Genomic DNA, 20,681 nt, shown 5'->3' with positions numbered 1-20,681 from the left:
TAAATTCAGCAAAGTTTCAGGAATCAAGATCAGCATACAAAATCAGTTGTATTTCTAAACACCAGCAATGAGTAATTTGAAAATGAAATTTTTAAAAAAAATTCCATCACAATATGTCAGAAAGAATAAAGTACTTAGGAATAATATTGCCCAAGAATTATACATTGAAAACTATCAAATATTGCTATAATAAACTAAATAAGACCTAAATAAAATGGAAAGACCTCCTGGGTTCATGAATTGGGGGACTTAATACTATTAAGATGACAGTACTTCCCAAGGTGATCTACAGATTCAGTGCATTCTCTATGAAAATCCCAAAAGCCTATTTGAAAAAATGAAAAAAATTTGATCCTAAAATTCATAATTAGTTGCAGGAGGTCTAAAATAGCCAAAGTGGTATTGAAAAAGACAAAATTTAAGAATTCACACTTCCCCATTTCCAAACTTACTACAAAGCTAAAGTAAATCAATGCAGTGTGATATTGACATGTGGATAAACATATACACGAGTGGAATACAATTAAGAGCACAGAAATAAACACATACATGGGGTTGACTGGTTTTTGACTAGGGTGCCAATACAATTCAGTGGAAAAAGAAGAGCCTCTTCAACAAACAATGCAGGGATAAGTCAATTTCCACAGGCAAAAAAAAATTAAGTTGTATGTATCACTACTTCATACCATATACAAAAATTAACTCAAAATGTATCAATGACTTAAATATAAGAGCTAAAACCATAAAGCTTTTAGAAGAAAGCATAAGGATAAATCTCTATTATCTTAGATTGGGCAATTGATTCTCAGATATTGACGCCAAAAGCATAGCAACAAAATAAGAAACAGATAAATTGAGCTTCATAAAATTATTTTTATGCATCAAAGGACATTTTCAAGAAAATGAAAAGATAACCTACCCAATGAGAGGAAATATTTGTAAACCATATATCTGACAAAAGATTTAATATCCAGAATATATAAAGAACCTATACAACTCAGCAACAAAAAGAAAACAACCTAATTATAAATGGTGAAGGAGTTGAATAGATGTTTTTTCCAAAGAAGATATACAAATGACCAGTAAGCACATAAAAAAAATGCTTAACATCTTTAGTAATTAGGGAAATGCAAATCAAAATCCAACAATGAGATACATTTCATACCTACTAGAATTATTACAATTAAAAGAGCAAAGAAAACAAGTGTTGGCAAGAATGTGTATCCTTCTACATTGCTGGTGGAAGTATAAAATGGTGCAGCCACTGTGGAAAACAGTTGCACAGTTACTCAAAAAGCTAAAATTAGGATTATCATATGATCCAGCAATTACACTCCTACCCAAAATAAATGAAAACAGATTTAAACAGCTACCCATACACCATGTTCATTGCAGCATTATTCACAATAGCCAAAAGACAGAAACAACACAAATGTGCATCAGCAGGTAAATGGATAAACAAAATGTGATACATACACACACACGCAACGGAATCTTATTCAGCCATCAGACAAGGAAGAAAGTTCTGACACATCATGGATGAAACTTAAAAACATTATGCTAAGTGAAATAGGCCAGCTACAAAAGGACAAATGTTGTATAATTTCACTCATATGAAATATAATAGGCATGTTCAGAGAGATAGAAGTAAATTAGATGTTACCAGGGGCTTGATAGGGGCAGGAATGGGAGTTATTGCTTAATTAAGAATTTCTTTTTTGGGTGATGAAAAGTTGTGGAAATAGAGGTAGTGATGGTTGAACAACATTGTGAATGTCATTCATGCCATTGAATTGTACACTTAAACGGTGATTAAAATGGCAAGTTTCATGTTATATATATTTTCCCACAATAAAAAATTTTAGTAGATTGATTAAACTCAGGCCAACTGCTAGTTAAAATTTGTAATAAACTTTGAATAAAAGAAAACATCCTGATCATAATAAGGAATATTTATCTCAGATAACCTGGTAACATAGGTTATAACAGCTATAAGCAGAGGAACTCTCAACTCAAAGCACAATAGAAGAGTAATTCTCCTGCACTCTACATCACAACCATTTAATTTTATTTTGAAAGTTCAAGCCAATGTTGTAAGATATGGGTTGATTATAAAAGTTATATATGTTGGAAGGGAAGAACAAATTTATCAGTTTTAATATAGATATCTAATATATATATAATACATATATATATATATATATTTTTTTTTAAGAGAGAGAGGGAACACGTTCAAGTTGGGGGTGGGGGGCAGGGGGAGAATCTTAATCAGGCTCCACCCCCCCAGCACAGAGCCCCATGATGCAGGGCTCGATCCCAGGATCCTGAGATCATGACCAGAGCTAAAATCAAGAGTCAGTCACTTAACCAACTGAGCCACCCAGGCGCCCTGTTTTAAAATATATAAGATACCTAAAGAATCTAGCTAAAATATGAATTATTTATACCACAAATCATCTTTTTCCTGCTGTACCCTGATGAGTTTTTGGCATGATATGTTAAGAATTCATAATGCCAAAAACTGTTATTTGGTTGAGGCAAAGCTATCACTGTCCTTTTACACAGATCTTAGTTGAAACAAACTCTGGGTAAAGTTAACTCACCAAATTAATTTTTACATACTGGTCAATAGATTTCCATATTATGTGATGACTGTCCAAGGAGTTATTTCCATATTTAATAATGTTCTCTCTTCATTTATTTATAATTATACCATGGAAAGACACAATCATTCACATTTTTACCTTACAAAACAGAAAATATTTTTACCTTGAAATTCTCTTGCTTCTTGATAAGTTTGTTTTTCAGTCTTACTTTGTAATTTCTCTTCTCCAACAGCCTTAATGACAAAAATTATAATAAGTAATTTCAAATTATGTGTCTTAGAACTCTAATTACCTTCTCTCAGAGCAAGAATTTTTATTCATTATCTACAATGTCACTGCATAAATGTTTTATTTTTATATCCCGAATGCATCAAATAAAAACATGAGAACAATTAATGGATCTGAAAGGCATTTGGGAACACTCATGTGGAGGGAACCCAAGCTATATTGTGATTCTCCTCATAAATAATTCTAAATAAATCATGTTAATAATGATTATGATTCTACTTTAGACTTACATTTTAGTCTGATTCAATCTCTAGACCAACTCAAATGGTTCATGAAATTCTTTTTAAGGTCACATTAATAAATTCTATGATAAAAGTGTATTGTAGATATATGTCAAATATATACAGTCTTTTTATCATTTCGTTTTTTTCCCAGCATTTAATAATTTTCTAGGCCTTGTTTAAGGTATATAAAGTCATTTCAAAAGAACTGTGTTTTCACAATTACCTTACTATATAAAAATATTTTTTCTAGATGAACCTGAAATGGAAATTTCCCTATCTCAGCTAGGAATTGTATATATTTTATCATTAAAACTCTAATCTAAGCCACAACTTCTTTGTCGATACAGCTTAGAATTTTTTATGTTAAAATATCACTCTGATTCTCAAATATAACTTAAACATCCTAAATATAAAACAGATTATATTAAAAGCCAAACTTTTTATTCCTTTTACATAAGAAAATATTAATGAGTTTTAATTAACATTTACTTAAAATATTAAGGGAATCTAGCATTTTAAAGTAAACAGCTTTCAAATTATTGTACTATATCTTACCTTTGAGATGTCACTACCCATTGGCTTTCTTCTGGTAAGAACAGGGTATGAAATGAGTGACGCTGTTGCTGTTCCATCCCCTTGAAGTGATGTCTTGACAGACAGTAAGTCTTCAATCTCTTCGTTTGATAATAGTCTTGTTAAGGATTTATCCTGGGTCTTTAATGGAAGTATATGGGGTAGGTCTTCAGCTGAAACTCCTTTTGAACTCCTTAAAAAAGCTGATCCATCTTGAGACTTTAGGATCTGTGAAAGATCTGAAATAGCAGAGCTAGCTCTTTTCTTCTCTGAGCTTTAGAATTACAAAACATCTGGTATTAGATTATGTGAAGAAAATGTTTTATTTGTAATTGAAGAATCATTTTCATAATCTATAATAATATTAAATAAGCAACCATAATTATTCATTCATTAATGGTAATACAAATACAAAGTTGCTGCTAGATAACAAGTCAGAGATAATATATCTTTTGGGATTTAAAATAGATATACAGAATTAAGTAACATTTAAAATACTTAACATAAGAGCTATTCAAGATCATAACAGGCACAGAACAAAAAATATTTGGTCAGGCAAAGTAAAGCACAAGATGTTTTAGAGGATGCCCTTTAGTCACATTTATTCCAAAGTTATTTTTCCACAATTTCATCTCAGAATGAATATATAAAAGATCACTGTCTTCCACAAGAGTCAATTTCCAAGCTCTGAGTTAGTTTTCTTCAAGGTAGTAACTATTTATTCTTCACCTGTTGTCAGGATCAGCTTATTAGGGTTCCAGAACTAGTAACCATATATCATGGTTTGTCCACACAGTCTCAGTGTATGCTTGTCCCAGCATTCCAGTTTAGATGATAATTTAAATGGTCCAACTACAAACTACCTATGTTTTATAGAATTTAACATAGCTTTTCTAGCCCTATCAAATGAAACAGATTTTGATGGTTCTTTGTTTTATACAGCTATTACTCCAGTTAGTATAACTTGCCTAAGGTTTATTGCAGTGCTGAAAATAATTTAAATTTTGGTCACACAGATGCAAAATTTTACAACGTAACTATTGTCACCGATCCTAATCTGTTACTTTAGGATGAATTTCAAACACCTGATTTTGGATTATAAAAAAGAGAGATATGGAGGACAATTCTGAGAACAAAAGTGTAAGATAATTGATGGCTAAAAAGACAATTTATGACAAACAGACTTTTGTAGTAGTGTTATAAAATGGATTCCAATATTAAAGAGAATAGGTGGCTGCCTGTCCTAAATTAAGGCTATCTCAACCTCAAACATGATTTATTAGTTTTATCAGGTATTTGAATTTAAAACAAACTAGTTATAAAATAGTCTAACACTCTTCTGTAAACCATTTTTGAAGACATATCCTAGAGGACTGTTGTCATTTTTTGGCCACTGAAGCGTAACAATTGTTGAAGTACATAATATAAATTGATGCTTTTTTACAAACATACCTGCAGCTATAAACAAATCACCACTCCTGTTGCTAATATTACCACACAGCTATAAGTAGAAAGCAAAATACTTTTAAAGATTTTGAAATGTTTATTAGCAGATATCATTAATCATTTGATTCTACACAGGCAAATGATCCTATTATAACAAGAGAGAAAATGTGTGGCAATATCAAGAACAAGGCCTTAAATACAATACAGAGAATATAATACAAAGTTTATTTATAACCATATTCCCACATGCAAGCTTTTCCCACTTATATTGGCTCCCACAACCATAAAGGACTGTCATTGCATAACACCATAATACTTCTGCTGAGGCAGGACAAGAATGAAAAATACTAGAAAGGTATGCAAGCAGTACTGTTCAAGCTCACATCAGCCAAACAGATATCTCTAAGAAGTGGAAACAGGCATACTTTCAAGGCCTGATGTTTGTTTGAGTGATAAAAGAAAAGAAGAGGTAGAGGAGGAAAAGGAGGAGGAAGAGGGAAGGAGGAGGAAGAAGAGAAGAAAGGAGGAAGAGGATAGAAAGTCTATGAAAGTCAGCCTATAGTCACACAGAAAATAATAATGATTTGCCCAATCCCCAATCTTTGGTAAATTATCAAAACAACCTAAATATATTTTATAAGTCTTGCTAAATTTGCATCATTTGTCCTCCACTTCTGATTAAGATTCTTTCTAGTCATCACTGTGTTAAAACACAGAGTATAATAGTATCCTTATGAGCATGTATATTAACAGTTTTGATAATAAGGATGTTGATAGCATTCTACATGACAGTCTTCAACATCACTGATGTGATATAAAGACATAATATATAGAGATATATAAAGAATAGCGGGGAGGAGCAAGATGGTGGAGGAGTAGGAGACCTAAATGTCATCTGGTCCCAGGAATTCAGCTAGATAGGGATCAGACCATTCTGAACACCTACGAACTCAACCGAAGATCGAAGAAAAGAATAGCAGCAACTCTCTGAACAGAAAAGCGACCACTTTCTGGAAGGTAGGACGTGTGGAGAAGTGAATCCGAGGAGATATTCGGGAGGATAGATGGCAGGGGAGGGAGCCTCTGTTGGCCTCTTCTGGCAAGTGATAGCAGAGAGCAAAATGGGAACTTTTAGAAGTCTGCTCTGCTGAGGGACGTCGCTCCAATGGCTAAGCTGGGGGTGGAACCCTCACTGGGACAGTGTGGTCTCGGGACCCTTGGGGTCACAGGAAGACCGGGGGTGCCTGAGTGCAGCAGAGCTCCCAGATATTGGAGCAGGGAAGCCGGCTGCAGAGACGGAGCCAAGGAGCGGGCTCTCAGCTTGGGGTTGCCATAACCTGTGATCGGCGACACAGTCAGGCCACTGCTCTTCCAGCAGGGACCCAACAAGGGGCAGATCTGGGGAGACTCCCCTTCCTCCCCTGGGAGAAGTGGCGTGGGAGTGCACCACAGGAATCTGCTGGGTTTGGAGACTCCAAACTGGGTCATGTGCCAGAGATAGAAATGCTTGGTCACAGGCTGGGTGAGCAGGGAGTGCAGCAGAGATTGGGGAGACGGGAGCGACTGACTGCTTTTCTCTGGGGGCTCACTGAAGAGTGGGGCCCCGAGTTCTCGGCTCCTCCGGGGTGGAGATTGGGAGGCCACCATTTTCACACTCATCCTCCAAAGCTATGCAGAAAGCTTGCAGGGAACAAAAGCTCCTGAGAGCAAATCTGAGGAGCAGATTACTTAGCCCGACCCAGCAAGGGTAGGGCAATTCCACCTCTGGCAAAGACATTTGGGAACCACAGCAACAGGCTCCTCCCCCAGAAGACCAGCAGGAACAGCCAGCCAAGAACAAGTTTACTGATCAATGAGAACTGCAAAACGCCAGCACAAGGGGAATACAGCACATAGAATTCATGGCTTTTCCCCCCAATTCTTTAGTCTTTCAAAGTTAATTTTTTTAATTTTCTTTTTTTTTCTTTCTTTTTTTTTTTGAATTTTTCTTTTTCCGTTTTTCAACCAACATCTTATCAAACCCTTTTTTAAAAATCTTTTTTATTTTTCATTTTTAGAGTCATATTCTATCCCTTCATAGTAGTTAACCTTATTTTTGGTATATATGTAAGTTGTTCTCCCTTTAAAATTTTGGGATACAGTTTCTTCTAACAGACCAAAATATACCCTAAATCTCTAGTGTATGCCTTTGTTCTAGTCTCCTGCCTGATCACATTCTCTCCCTTTTTTTTTTTTTAAATCCCCTTCTTTGTTTTTTCAACCAACTTCTTATCAATTCCTTTTATAAAATCTTTTATAATTTTCATCTTTACAGTCATATTCCATCCCTTCATCGTATTACCCTTATTTTTGTACATTTGTAAGTTTTTCTTTCTTTAAAATTTTGGGAGCCACTTTCTTCTAACAGACCAAAATATGCCCAAAATCTAGTGTGAGGCACTGATCTATGCACCAGCCTGATCATATTCTTCTTTTTTTTTATCTTTTTCTTTTCTTTTTCTTTTTTCTTTCTTTCCCTTTCTTTTCCCCTGGTTTCAGGTCTCTTCTGATTTGTTTAGTGTATATTTTTCTGGGGTTGTTGTTACCCTGTTAGCATTTTGTTGTCTCATTCATCTATTGTCCTCTGGACAAAATGACAAGACGGAAAAAAATCACCTCAATGAAAAGAACAAGAGGCAGTACCAACTGCCAGGGACCTAATCAATACGGACATTAGTAAGATGTCAGAACTAGAGTTCAGAATGACGATTTTAAAGATATTAGCTGGGCTTGAAAAAAGCATAAACAATATTAGAGAAACCCTCTCTGGAGAAATAAAAGAACTAAAATCTAACCAAGTCGAAATCAAAAAGGCTTTTAATGAGGTGCAATCAAAAATGGAGGCTCTAACTGCTAGGATAAATGAGGCAGAAGAAAGAATCAGTGAGATAGAAGAACAAATGATGGAAAATAAAGAAGCTGAGAAAAAGAGAGATAAACAACTACTGGATCACGAGGGCAGAATTCGAGAGATAAGTGATACCATAAGGTGAAACAATATTAGAATAATTGGGATCCCAGAAGAAGAATAAAGAGAGAGTGGGGCAGAAAGTATATTGGAGCAAATTATAGCAGAGAACTTCCCGAATTTGGGGAAGGAAACAGGCATCAAAATCCAGGAGGCACAGAGAACCCCTCTCAAAATCAATAAAAATGGGTCAACACCCCAACATCTAATAGTAAAACTTACTAGTCTCAAAAACAAAGAGAAAATCCTGAAAGCAGCTCGGGAGAAAAGGTCTGTAACCTACAATGGTAGAAACATTAGATTGGCAACAGACCTACCCACAGAGACTTGGCAGGCCAGAAAGGACCAGCATGATATATTCAGAGCACTAAACGAGAAAAATATGCAGCCAAGAATACTATATCCAGCTAGGCTGTCATTGAAAATAGAAGGAGAGATAAAAAGCTTCCAGGACAAACAAAAACTAAAGGAATTTGTAAACACGAAACCAGCCCTACAAGAAATATTGAAAGGGGTCCTCTAAGCAAAGAGAGCCTAAAAGTAACATAGACCAGAAAGGAAGACAGACAATATACAGTAACAGCCACCTTATAGGCAATACAATGGCACTAAATTCCTATCTTTCAATAGTTACCCTGAATGTAAATGGGCTAAGTGCCCCAATTAAAAGATACAGGCTATCAGATTGGATAAAAAAGCAAGACCCATCGATATGCTGTCTGCAAGAGACTCATTTTAGACCCAAAGACACCCCCAGATTGAAAGTGAAGGGGTGGAAAACAATTTACCATGCTAATAGACACCAAAAGAAAGCTGAGGTGGCAATCCATATATCAGACAAATTAGATTTTAAACCCAAGACTGTAATAAGAGATGAGGAAGGACACTATATCCTACTTAAAGGGTCTATCCAACAAGAAGATCTAACAATTGTAAATATCTATGCCCCTAACATGGGAGCAGCCAATTATATAAGCCAATTAATAACAAAATAAAGAAACACATCGATAACAATACAATAATAGTGGGGGACTTTAACACCCCCTCACTGAAATGGACAGATCATCTAAGTAAAAGCTCAACAAGGAAATAAAGACTTTAAATGACACACTGGACCAAATGGACTTCACAGATATTTTCAGAACATTCCATCCCAAAGCAACAGAATACACATTCTTCTCTAGTGCCCATGGAACATTCTCCAGAATAGATCACATCCTAGGTCACAAATCTGGTCTCAACTGGTACCAAAAGATTGGGATCATTCCCTCCATATTTTCAGACCACAGTGCTTTGAAACTAGAACTCAATCACAAGAGGAAAGTCGGAAAGAACTCAAATACATGGAGGCTAAAGAGCATCCTACTAAACAATGAATGTGTCAACCAGGAAATTAAAGAAGAATTAAAAAAATTCATGGAAAAAAATGAAAATGGAAACACAACTGTTCAAAAGCTTTGGGATGCATCAAAGGCAGTCCTAAGAGGAAAGTATATAGCAATACAAACCTTTCTCAAGAAACAAGAAAGGTCTCAAATACACAACCTAACCCTACACCTAAAGGAGCTGGAGAAAGAACAGCAAAAAAGCCAAAACCCAGCAGAAGAAGAGAAATAATAAGGATCAGAGCAGAAATCAATGAAATAGAAACCAAAAGAACAGTAGAACAGATCAACGAAACTAGGAGCTGGTTCTTTGAAAGAATTAACAAGATTGATAAACCCCTGGCCAGACTTATCAAAAAGAAAGGGGAAATGACCCAAATCAACAAAATCATGAATGAAAGAGGAGAGATCACAACCAACACCAAAGAAATACAAACAATTATACGAACATATTATGAGCAACTCTATGCCAGCAAATTAGATAACCTGGAAGAAATGGATGCATTCCTAGAGATGTATCAACTACCAAAACTGAACCAGGAAAAAACAGAAAACCTGACAGACCTATAACCTACTAAGGAAATTGAAGCAGTAATCAACAATCTCCCAACAAACAAAAGCCCAGGGCCAGATGGCTTCCCAGGGGAATTCTACCAAACATTTAAAGAAGAATTAATATCTATTCTTCTGAAACTGTTCCAAAAAATAGTAATGGAAGGAAAACTTCCAAACTCGTTTTATGAGGCCACCATTACCTTGATCCCAAAACCAAAGACCCTATCGAAAAGGAGAATTACAGACCAATATCCTTGATGAACATGGATGCAAAAATTCTCACCAAAATACTAGCCAATAGGATCCAACGGTACATTAAAAGGATTATTCACCACGACCAAGTGGGATTTATCCCTGGGCTGCAAGGTTGGTTCAACATCTGCAAATCAATCAATGTGATACAATACATTAATAAAAGAAAGAACAAGAACCATATGATCCTCTGAATAGATGCAGAAAAAGCATTTGACAAAGTACAGCATCCTTTCTTGATCAAAACTCTTCAGAGTATAGGGATAGAGGGTCCATACCTCAATATCATAAAAGCCATCTATGAAAAACCCACAGCGAATATCATTCTCAATGGGGAAAAACTGAGAGCTTTCCCCCTTAGGTCAGGAACACGGCAGGGATGTCCACTATCACCACTGCTATTCAACATAGTATTAGAAGTCCTAGCCAGAGCAATCAGACAACTAAAAGAAATCAAAGGCATCCGAATCGGCAAAGAAGAAATCAAACTCTCACTTTTCACAGATGATATGATACTTTATGTGGAAAACCCAAAAGACTCCACCCCAAAACTGCTAGAACTCATACAGGAATTCAGTAAAGTGGCAAGATATAAAATCAATGCACAGAAATCAGTGGCATTCCTATACACCAACAACAAGACAGAAGAAAGAGAAATTAAGGAGTCAATCCCATTTACAACTGCACCCAAAACTGTAAGATATCTAGGAATAAATCTAACCAAAGAGACAAAGAATCTGTACTCAGAAAACTATAAAATACTCATGAAAGAAATTGAGGAAGACACAAAGAAATGGAAAAACGTTCATGCTCATGGATTGGAAGAACAAATATTGTCAAGATGCCAATGCTACCTAGAGCAATCTACACATTCAATGCAATCCCTATCAAAATACCATCCACTTTTTTCAAAGAAATGGAACAAATAATCCTAAAATTTGTATGGAACCAGAAAAGACCCCGAATAGCCAGAGGAATGTTGAAAAAGAAAAGCAAAGCTGGTGGCATCACAATTCCGGACTTCAAGCTCTATTACAAAGCTGTCATCATCAAGACAGTATGGTACTGGCACAAAAACAGACACATAGATCAATGGAACAGAATAGAGAGCCCAGAAATGGACCCTCAACTCTATGGTCAACTAACCTTTGACAAACCAGGAAGAATGTCCAATGGAAGACAGTATCTTCAATAAATGGTGTTGGGAAAATTGGACAGCCACATGCAGAAGAATGAAACGACCATTTCCTTACACCACACATAAAAATAGACTCAAAATATTTGAAAGACCTCAATGTGAGACAGGAGTCCATCAAAATCCTAAAGGAGAACACAGGCAGCAACCTCTTCTACCTCAGCCACAGCAACTTCTTCCTAGAAACATTGCCAAAGGCAAGGGAAGCAAGGGCAAAAATGAACTATTGGGACTTCATCAAACAAAAGCCCAGCTTTTGCACAGCAAAAGAAAGAGTCAACAAAACCAAAAGACAACCGATAGAATGGGAGAAGATATTTGCAAATGACATATCAGATAAAGGGCTAGTATTCAAAATCTATAAAGAACTTCTTAAACTCAACACCCAAAGAACAAATGATCCGATCAAGAAATGGGCAGAAGACATGAACAGACATTTTTCCAAAGAAGACATCCAAAATGGCCAACAGATACATGAAAAAGTGCTCAACATCGCTCGGCATCAGGGAAATCCAAATCAAAACCTCAATGAGATACCACCTCACACCAGTCAGAATGGTTAAAATTAACAAGTCAGGAAACAACCGATATTGGTGGGGATGCGGAGAAAAGGGAAGCCTCCTACACTGTTGGTGGGAATGCAAGGTGGTGCAGCCACTCAGGAAAACAGTATGGAGGTTCCTCAAAAGTTTAAAATAGAGCTACCATATGACCCAGATATTGCACTACTAGGTATTTACCCCAAAGATACAAATGTAATGATCCGAAGGGGTACGTGCACCCCGATGTTTATAGCAGCGATGTCCACAATAGCCAAACTGTGGAAAGAGCCAAGATGTCCATCGACAGATGAATGCATAAAGAAGGTGTGGTATATATATATATATATATATATACAATGGAATATTATGCAGCCATCAAAAGGAATGAAATCTTGCTATTTGCAATGACGTGGATGGAACTTGAGGATATTATGCTGAGCAAAATAAGTCAATCAGAGAAAGACATATATCATATGATCTCACTGATATGAGGAATTCTTAATCTCAAGAAACAAACTGAGGGTTGCTGGAGTGGTGGGGGTGGGAGGGATGGGGTGGCTGGGTGATAGACATTGGGGAGAGTATGTGCTATGGTGAGCGCTGTGAACTGGGTAAGACTGTTGAATCACAGACCTGTACCTCTGAAACAAGTAATACTTTATATGTTAAAAATAAAAGAAGATAGCAGGAAGGGAGAAATGAAGGGAGGGAAATTGTAAGGGGAGACAAACCATGAGAGACTATGGACTCTGAGAAACAAACTGAGGGTCCTAGAGGGGAGGTGGGTGGGAGGATCGGTTAGCCTGGTGATGGGTATTAAAGAGGGCACGTACTGAATGGAGCACTGGGTGTTATAAGCAAACAATAAATCATGGAACTCTACGTCAAAAACTAATGATGTAATGTATGGTGATTAACATAACATAAAAAAAAAAGAATAAATCCCCTCTTGCTTACAAATACCTTTGTTAATCTGAAGATCTGAACATTGCATCCTTTTCTCACCAAGCAAATAGATGTATAAAGGCACAATCTGTTATGCATATCATCAGACACCCTTTTAACACATTATCATCCAGGCAAAATGGAAGATTTCTACTGAATTACTGCCCAACCTGTCCTGAGTTGTTTTGTCTGTTTCTGTTTGAAGACCTTTTTTTTTCAGTTTTCCTTATAACTCCAACCATTTTCTAAACTATCAGCATAATCCCCAAAGCATTTCCCTCTTCCCTTAGGAAAAAAATTCTCTGGGCGCCTGGGTGGCTCAGTTGGTGAAGCGACTGCCTTCGGCTCAGGTCATGATCCTGGAGTCCCTGGATCGAGTCCCGCATCGGGCTCCCTGCTCGGCAGGGGTCTGCTTCTCCCTCTGGCCCTAACCCCTCTCATGCTCTCTGTCTCTCGTAAAAAAAAAAATTCTCTTGTAAATATTGATATATACACTGAACCTTTAATTATCAATGGAAATATAGAGGAAGATGTAGAATGTATTTCTATATGCAAGGAAAACAAAAGATCTAGAATTCAAAGTGTGTAGCACAACCTCAAATGATTCTAAATATTAACTTCATAGGAAAATTTCAACATAATGAATGTAAAATTAACATTCAAAATTTATCATATTTTGATAGTTTTAAAAATTATAATTATAATTGGTCAAATTCTTCATAGTGATTAGTTTTAGGCTCCTCAACTAAAAAGGAACTCAAAAATTCTGAAAAGATTCAGTAAAAATACAGATGATTAAAAGCCTGGAAAAATGAATTTTTAAACACTTAGAATTATTTCATCTAGAGAAAACAAGGCTTGTTTACTACTTTGAAATAGTTTGTAAATGTAGTAAATATATCTTACATGAGGAGGGGGAAGATGGCGGAGGAGTAGGGGACCCTATTTCAACTGGTCCCTGGAATTGAGCTGGATAACTACCAGACCACTCTGAGCACCCACGAAACCAGCCTGAGATGTAAGAAGATCTGGATCTCTACAAACAGAATATCGTAGGCAGTTGGTTTTGAGGTACGAAGCGGAGAGCCGTGATCCTGCGGGCAGATATCGGAGGATAAACGGTGGCAGGAGGGTGCCTGGCTGTGGGGATCCTACACCGCCGGTGAGTGACAGCCTCACGCGCTGCGGACGGGGCACAGACTCGCAGACCGGTAGCATCGGGAAAGAACTTTAGGGCAGCCCCCGGGGTGGAAAACCAGACTGGCGGGGTCGCACGCACGCGAACTGCAGCCTCCAAGATGGAAACCTGGTGCACCGGGGTCGCGCCGGTGAACTGCAACCCCCGGGTGGGAACCCGCAGCGGCGGAGTTGCGCGCACGCGAATTGGGAGCAGCTGGCAGTTTTAGAAGCACAAAGGGCAGAGATGTGCCCCCACCTGGAGGCAGGACTGGGAGCACTGCAGAGGGGTGCACAACCCAGGCCGCTGCAGTTTATAGCAGCACGGACAGAAACGGAGACAGTGTGGCCTGGAGAGCTCACTGAAGAACAGACTGAGGTCTCTCTGCTCTGAGGCAGAGGGTTGGAAACGGTCTCTTCTGCTCTGACTCGCGGAAGAGACGTGGAAAGTCCAGGGAAAGGCACCAGAGAACAAAAGCCCCAAAGACTGATTCCCACTGAGCCCATCCCCCGCCACAGGGGGCAGGGCAACTCCGCCCAAACAGGGTTGCCTGAGTAACAGCACGGCAGGCCCCTCCCGCAGAAGACAGGCTGGAAAAACAAGAGGCCAGCAACCCGAAGGTCCCAAGAAAACAGGTGCATCTTGCTTGGGTTCTGGTCAATAATCTGGACTCTATACATTCCCTCAAACACCCATCAACAGAATGACTAGGAGGAGGAGCCCCCAAAACAGAAAAGACTCAGAGATTATGACTTATGCTGCAGATTTACAAATGGATGCAGATATAACCAAGATGTCAGAGATGGAATTCAGGCTAGCAATTGTGAAGACAATGGCTAGAATGGAGAAATCAATTAATGGCAACATAGAGTCTCTAAGGGCAGAAATAAAAGGTGAATTGGCAGAACTTAAAAATGCTATCAATGAGATCCAATCCAATCTAGATAATCTAACAGCTAGGGTAACTTAGACAGAAGAAAGAATAAGTGATCTGGAAGACAGTATAATAGATAAAAAGGGAAAAGAGGAGGCCAGGGAAAAACGACTCAGAATCCATGAAAATAGAATCAGAGAAACAAGTGACACCATGAGGCGTTCCAATGTCAGAATAATTGGAATCCCGGACGGAGTGGAGAGAGAGAGAGGGCTAAAAGATGTATTTGAGCAAATCGTAGCTGAGAACTTCCCTAATCTGGGGAATGAAACAAACATTCGAGTCCTAGAGGCAGAGAGGACCCCTCTTAAGATCAAGGAAAACAGGCCAACACCCCAGCATGTAATAGTAAAACTTGCAAATCTTAGAACCAAGGAAACCATCTTAAGGGCAGTTAGGGGGAAGAGATTCCTTATGTACAGAGGGAGGAATATCAGAATAATGTCAGACCTATCCATAGAGACCTGGCAAGCCAGAAAGGCCTGGCAAGACATATTCAGAGTACTAAATGAGAAGAACATGCAGCCAAGAATACTTTATCTAGCAAGGCTTTCATTTAGAATGGATGGAGAGATGCAGAGCTTCCATGACAGGCAGAAGTTGAAAGAATATGTGACCACTAAGCCAGCCCTGCAAGAAATATTAAGGGGGGTTCTATAAAAGGAGAAAGACCCCAAGAGTGATCTACAGCAGAAATTTACAGGGACAATCTATAAACACAAGGTCTTCACAGGCAACATGATGACAATTAATTCATATCTTTCAGTAATCACTCTCAAGGTGAATGGCCTAAATGCTCCCATAAAATGGCATAGGGTTGTAGATTGGATAAAAAGACAGGACCCATCCATATGCTGTCTACAAGAGACTCATTTGGAACCTAAAGATACATCCAGACTGAAAGCGAAGGGATGGAGATCCATCTTCCATGCCAGCGGACCTCAAAAGAAAGCTGGGGTAGCAATTCTTGTATCAGACAAATTAGATTTTAAACTAGTCTGTGATAAGAGACACAGAAGGACACTATATCATTCTTAAAGGGTCTATCCAACAAGAAGATCTAACAATTGTAAATATCTAGGCCCCCAACATGGGAGCAGCCGTATACATAAGCCAACTGTTAACCAAAATAAAGAGTCATATTGATAACAATACGTTAATTGTAGGAGACCTCAATACTCCACTCTCAGCAATGGACAGATCATCTAAGCAGAAAATCAACAAGGAAACAAGAGCTTTGAATGATACATTGGGCCAGATGGACCTCATAGATATTTACAGAACATTCCACCCTAAAACAACAGAATACTCATTCTTCTTGAGCGCACATGGAACTTTCTCCAGAATAGACCATATACTGGGTCACAAATCAGGTCTCAAGCGATACCAAAAGATTGAGATTATTCCCTGCATATTCTCAGACCACAATGCTCAATCACAAGAAAACTGGGAATCACAAGAAAACTCAATCACAAGAAAAAATTTGGCAGAAATTCAAACACTTGGAAGCCTAAGACCACTCTGCTCAAGAATGTTTGGGTCAACCAAGAAATCAAAGAAGAACTTAAACAATTCATGGAAATCAATGAGAACGAAAACACATCGGTCCAAAACCTATGGGATACTGCAAAGGCGGTCCTAAGGGGGAAATACATAGCCATCCAAGCCTCACTCAAAAAAATAGAAAAATCCCGAATTCACCAACTAACTCTACACCTTAAAGAACTAGAGAAAAAGCAACAAACGATGCCTAAGCCACGCATTAGAAGAGAAATAATTAAAATTAGAGCAGAAATCAATGAATTAGAAACCAGAAACACAGTAGATCAGATCAACGAAACTAGAAGTTGGTTCTTTGAAAGAATTAATAAGATTGATAAACCACTGGCCAGACTTATCCAAAAGAAGAGAGAAAGGACTCAAATTAATAAAATTATGAATGAAAGGGGAGAGATCATGACTAACACCAAGGAAATAGAAACAATTATTAGAAATTATTGTCAACAACTATATGCCAATAAACGGAGCAATCTGGATGAAATGGAGGCCTTCCTGGAAACCTATAACATCCCAAGACTGAAACAGGAAGAAATTGACAACCTGAATAGGCCAATAACCAGTAACGAGATTGAAGCAGTGATCAAAAACCTCCCAAAAAACAAGAGTCTAGGGCCTGATGGATAACCTGGGGAATTCTACCAAACATTCAAAGAAGAAAAATACCTATTCTACTGAAACTGTTTCAAAAAATAGAAACAGAAGGAAAACTTCCAAACTCATTCTATGAGGCCAGCATTACCTTAATCCCCAAACCAGGCAAAGACCCCATCAAAAAGAGAGTTTCAGACCGATATCCCTGATGAATATGGATTCCAAAATCCTCAACAAAATCCTAGCTAATAGGATCCAACAATACATTAAAAGGATCATCCACCACGACCAAGTGGGATTTATCCCCGGGATGCAGGGTGGTTCAACATTCGCAAATCAATCAATGTGATAGAACACATTAATAAGAGGAAGGAGAAGAACCATATGGTCCTCTCAATTGATGCAGAAAAAGCATTTGACAAAATACAGCATCCTTTCCTGTTTAAAACTCTCCAGAGTATAGGGTTAGAGGGAACATTCCTCAAGCTCATAAAATCCATCTATGAAAAACCCACAGCGAATATCATCCTCAATGGGGAAAAGCTGAGAGCCTTTCCCTTAAGATCAGGAACACGTCAAGGGTGCCCACTCTCACCACTGTTGTTCAACACAGTACTAGAAGTCCTAACAACAGCAATCAGACAACAAAAAGAAATAAAAGGTATTCAAATTGGCAAAGAAGAAGTCGAACTCTCTCTTTTCGCAGACAACATGATACTTTATGTGGAAAACCCAAAAGACTCCACCCCCAAATTACTAGAACTCATCCAGCAATTCAGTAATGTGGCAGGATACAAAATCAATGCACAGAAATCAGTTGCTTTCTTATACACTAACAACGCAACTGTAGAAAGAGAAATTAGAGAAATGATTCCATTTACAATAGCACCAAAAACCCTAAGATACCTCGGAATAAACCTAACCAAAGAGGTAAAGGATCTATACTCTAGGAACTACAAAACACTCATGAAAGAAATGGAAGAAGACACAAAAAGATGGAAAAATATTCCATGCTCATGGATCGGAAGAATAAACATTGTTAAAATGTCTATGCTACCCAGAGCAATCTATACCTTCAATGCCATCCCAATCAAAATTCCAATGACATTTTTCAAAGTGCTGGAACAAACAATCCTAAAATTTGTATGGAATCAGAAAAGACCCCGAATTGCCAAGGAGATGTTGAAAAAGAAAAACAAAGCTGCGGGCATCACGTTGCCCGATTTCAAGCTATATTACAAAGTAGTGATCACCAAGACAGCATGGTACTGGCACAAAAACAGACATACAGACCAATGGAACAGAATAGAGAACCCAGATATGGACCCTCAACTCTATGGTCAAATAATCTTCGACAAAGCAGGAAAAAACATGCAATGGAAAAAAGACAGTCTCTTCAATAAATGGTGCTGGGAAAATTGGACAGCCACATGCAGAAGAATGAAACTCGACCATTCTCTAACACCACTCACAAAGATAAACTCAAAGTGGATGAAAGACCTCAATGTGAGACAAGAATCCATCAAAATCCTAGAGGAGAACATAGGCAGTAACCTCTTTGACATCGGCCACAGCAACTTCTTGCAAGATACATCTCCAAAAGCTAGTGAATCAAAAGCAAAAATGAACTTTTGGGACTTCATCAAGATAAAATCTTCTGCACAGCAAAGGAAGCAGTCAACAAAACAAAGAGGCAACCCACAGAATGGGAGAAGATATTTGCAATGACACTACAGACAAAGGGCTGATTTCCAAGATCTATAAAGAACTTCTCAAACTCAACACCCAAAAAACAAATAATCAAGTCAAAAAGTGGGCAGAAGATACGAAAAGACACTTCTCTGAAGAAGACATACAAATGGCTAACAGACACATGAAAAAATGTTCATCATCATTAGCCATCAGGGAAATCCAAATCAAAACTACACTGAGATACCACCTTACACCAGTTAGAATGGCCAAAATGGACAGGGAAAGAAACAACAAATGTTGGAGAGGTTGTGGAAAAAGGGGAAACCTCTTACACTGTTGGTGGGAATGCAAGTTGGTACAGCCACTTTGGAAAACAGTGTGGAGGTTCCTCAAAAATTTAAAAATAGAGCTACCCTATGACCCAGCAATTGCACTCCTGGGTATTTACCCCAAAGACACAGATGTAGTGAAAAGAAGGGCCATATGCACCCCAATGTTCATAGCAGCAATGTCCGCAATAGCCAAACTGTGGAAAGAGCCGAGATGCCCTTCAACAGATGGATGGATAAAGAAGATGTGGTCCATATATACAATGGAATATTACTCAGCCATCAGAAAGGATGAATACCCAACTTTCACATCAACATGGATGGGACTGGAGGAGATTATGCTAAGCGAAATAAGTCAAGCAGAGAAAGTCAATTATCATATGGTTTCACTTTGTGGAACATAAGGAATAACATGGAGGACATTAGGAGAAGGAAGGGAAAAATGGGGGGGGGGAATTGGAGGGAGAGATGAACCATGAGAGACTATGGACCTGAGAAACAAACAGGGTTCTAGAGGGGGGGTGGAGGGGGGATTGGTTAGCCCAGTGATGGGTATTAAGGAGGGCACGTACTGCATGGAGCACTGGGTGTTATACGAAAACAATGGATCATGGATCACTACATCAAAAACTAATGATGTATTGTATGGTGACTAACGTAATATAATAAAATTAAAAACTACAAAATATATATATATCTTACACTGAAAATTTTGACTAGCTACAAATAATAGCTATTGTTTTTACTGAAATAATTAAAAATAGGAGTTAAACTATAAAATAAGGCAAGTATATGAAACAATAAAGGAAAAGTATTCTAACACTAGAAAAACAAATTATTGGTTAATGAGGATGATAAACATATTTTCTCTTGTATGGTCCAGGTGGATATTTTCCTTTCCCTAGTCAGTAGCTTGGCAGAGATTCTCAAAATCTTTCACTGATACCTGCAATACTGGACTGTGAACTCCCTCCACACACCCTTCTATCGACATGTCTACTTCCCCTTCATCAGGGAGTTTCACAATTAGAGAATCATCTATTTTTCTCTGTACCCCTCCCACTTCTCTATAAATATATATACTAGTATGTGAATAGGATCCTTCCCCTAGAGCACTTTCCATTATCCATCAAGTTGTCTCTAGTCCAAACATTCCTTGTGCAAAATGAGAGCTTGGAATATTACATGTGTTCTGCTTCTACTCTGCTTCTAAGTTTTTTTCAATAAATACTATTGTAGTGTAATAACCTACATTATATTCTTAGTTGTATATGACTTATCTGGATATTTTAGCTTTGGAAAACAGAACTAGTTTGATTGGGCCATCACAGAGGTGGAAAATAAACCCACTGGAAGCCTTACATCAGACAAAGAGTGGCT

The 20,681-nt window shown here is 37.9% G+C and overlaps 1 protein-coding gene across 1 annotated transcript in view; it reads right to left on the bottom strand.

Moving 5' to 3' along the window:
- Window positions 1–233: 233 nt before the first annotated feature.
- Window positions 234–20,681, bottom strand: part of CCDC7 (coiled-coil domain containing 7) — a 195,535-nt gene continuing 175,087 nt past the window's right edge. The window contains exons 17-19 of the mRNA XM_078074143.1: window positions 3,674–3,832; window positions 2,770–2,839; window positions 234–325 (exon numbers count right to left, since the gene is read on the bottom strand). Coding sequence (XP_077930269.1) covers window positions 234–325; window positions 2,770–2,839; window positions 3,674–3,832 — 321 coding nt within the window. The remainder of the gene's footprint in view (window positions 326–2,769; window positions 2,840–3,673; window positions 3,833–20,681) is intronic.

This window comes from Halichoerus grypus, chromosome 6 (assembly GCF_964656455.1).
Source record: "Halichoerus grypus chromosome 6, mHalGry1.hap1.1, whole genome shotgun sequence".
In the NCBI taxonomy this organism is placed as follows: Eukaryota; Metazoa; Chordata; class Mammalia; order Carnivora; family Phocidae; genus Halichoerus; species Halichoerus grypus.
Note: the sequence above shows the minus strand (reverse complement) of the source record. Positions and strands in the feature narration are given on the sequence as shown.